General features: G+C 60.7%; 1 protein-coding gene across 6 annotated transcripts in view; it reads left to right on the forward strand.

The window, feature by feature from the left end:
* The window catches only part of JAKMIP3 (Janus kinase and microtubule interacting protein 3), a 48,435-nt gene that overhangs the window by 45,889 nt on the left and 1,447 nt on the right, over positions 1 to 1,099 (forward strand). For all 6 annotated transcript variants that reach the window (XM_023729903.1, XM_004374939.1, XM_023729905.1 and 3 more), the window contains one exon: positions 446 to 511. In XM_023729903.1, the coding sequence (XP_023585671.1) occupies positions 446 to 511 (66 nt within the window). The remainder of the gene's footprint in view (positions 1 to 445; positions 512 to 1,099) is intronic.

Below are 1,099 nucleotides of genomic sequence, written 5' to 3' on the forward strand. Positions count from 1 at the left end.
TCTCACCATCTCCTTTCAGCATGATCGTGTCCGGTCTGAGGTTGCCAGTACTGACGCCGCCACGTGAAGTGGGGCCTGCAGAGAAGCCCTCCATTCAGCTGCTGGAGCAAAGCAGTAGACAGAGAAGGGTTCTGATGAGACAGAGCTGGGCCAGCCTCCTCCTCTTAAACCAGGGCGTTCTGAGTCCATGAGAGAGGACAGGCTGAAGGCTCCAGCCCCCTTCGGACGGCAGCGTGTCTGTCACGCTCCGAACACGGGGGTGCAGACAAGCTTTGGAAAGAGACAAGCGTCAGACGCCTCGTGAGCCCTGGGGCCGGCACCCAGCATGCTTGCTGCTCTGTGACTCAGAGGCCAGATGCCCCCGAGAAAATCCTGAGAGTCTCTTTCCCGCTTGGTTTCCCAAGTGCTGTCATTGCTGAGGACTGTCCTGCTTTTACCATTGCAGAGAATTAAAGAGTTGGAAGAAAGAATAGAAGCTCAGAAGAGGCAGATAAAGGAGCTGGAGGAGAAGGTAAAAGCAGTGCACGTGGCAGCGTGTCCCATCGATGGCTCATAGCGGCAAAGAGGGGGCTCCGGGGAGTGAGCAGACCCATCAGCGGCAGAAACGCCTAAGTTCAGGGTGGAGCCGAGCTGAAAGAGCTTTCAGGATGGTGGCTGAGAGGACTCGGGGCCGGTAGACAGGAGAGCCAGGCCGGGGAGCTTCCGTGTGGGGGCCGTGCAACCCGGCTACTCAGAGGGGTCCCGCTCCTGTGGCCCCACTTCCCTCATCTGTGGGAGGTGCAGGGGGCCGATGACCCAGCCCCTTTTGGCACCAACGCACTGGGCCGTGCTAAAATGTTAGACTCCCCCCGAGCGAGCCCCCCAGGCCTGCGGGTCTAAAAAGCGCATGCTGAGAGGCTGGACTCTCGGCTTGAGAAAGAGCCCCCCGCCCGGTAAGCACCTCAGGCGCTTGCTGCAGGTTTAGGGAGCTCTGGGGGCCAACTTCCAGCCAGACGGGGCCACTGGCTGACGCCTGAGAGGCTCGTCCAGGGCTCTGTGAGGTGGGGGCCCTGATGGGGGCTGTACCATCTGTGCTGCGTACACAAGTCCCACGGGGCCC

Source organism: Trichechus manatus, unplaced genomic scaffold (assembly GCF_000243295.1).
Source record: "Trichechus manatus latirostris isolate Lorelei unplaced genomic scaffold, TriManLat1.0 scaffold00031, whole genome shotgun sequence".
NCBI classification, from domain to species: Eukaryota; Metazoa; Chordata; class Mammalia; order Sirenia; family Trichechidae; genus Trichechus; species Trichechus manatus.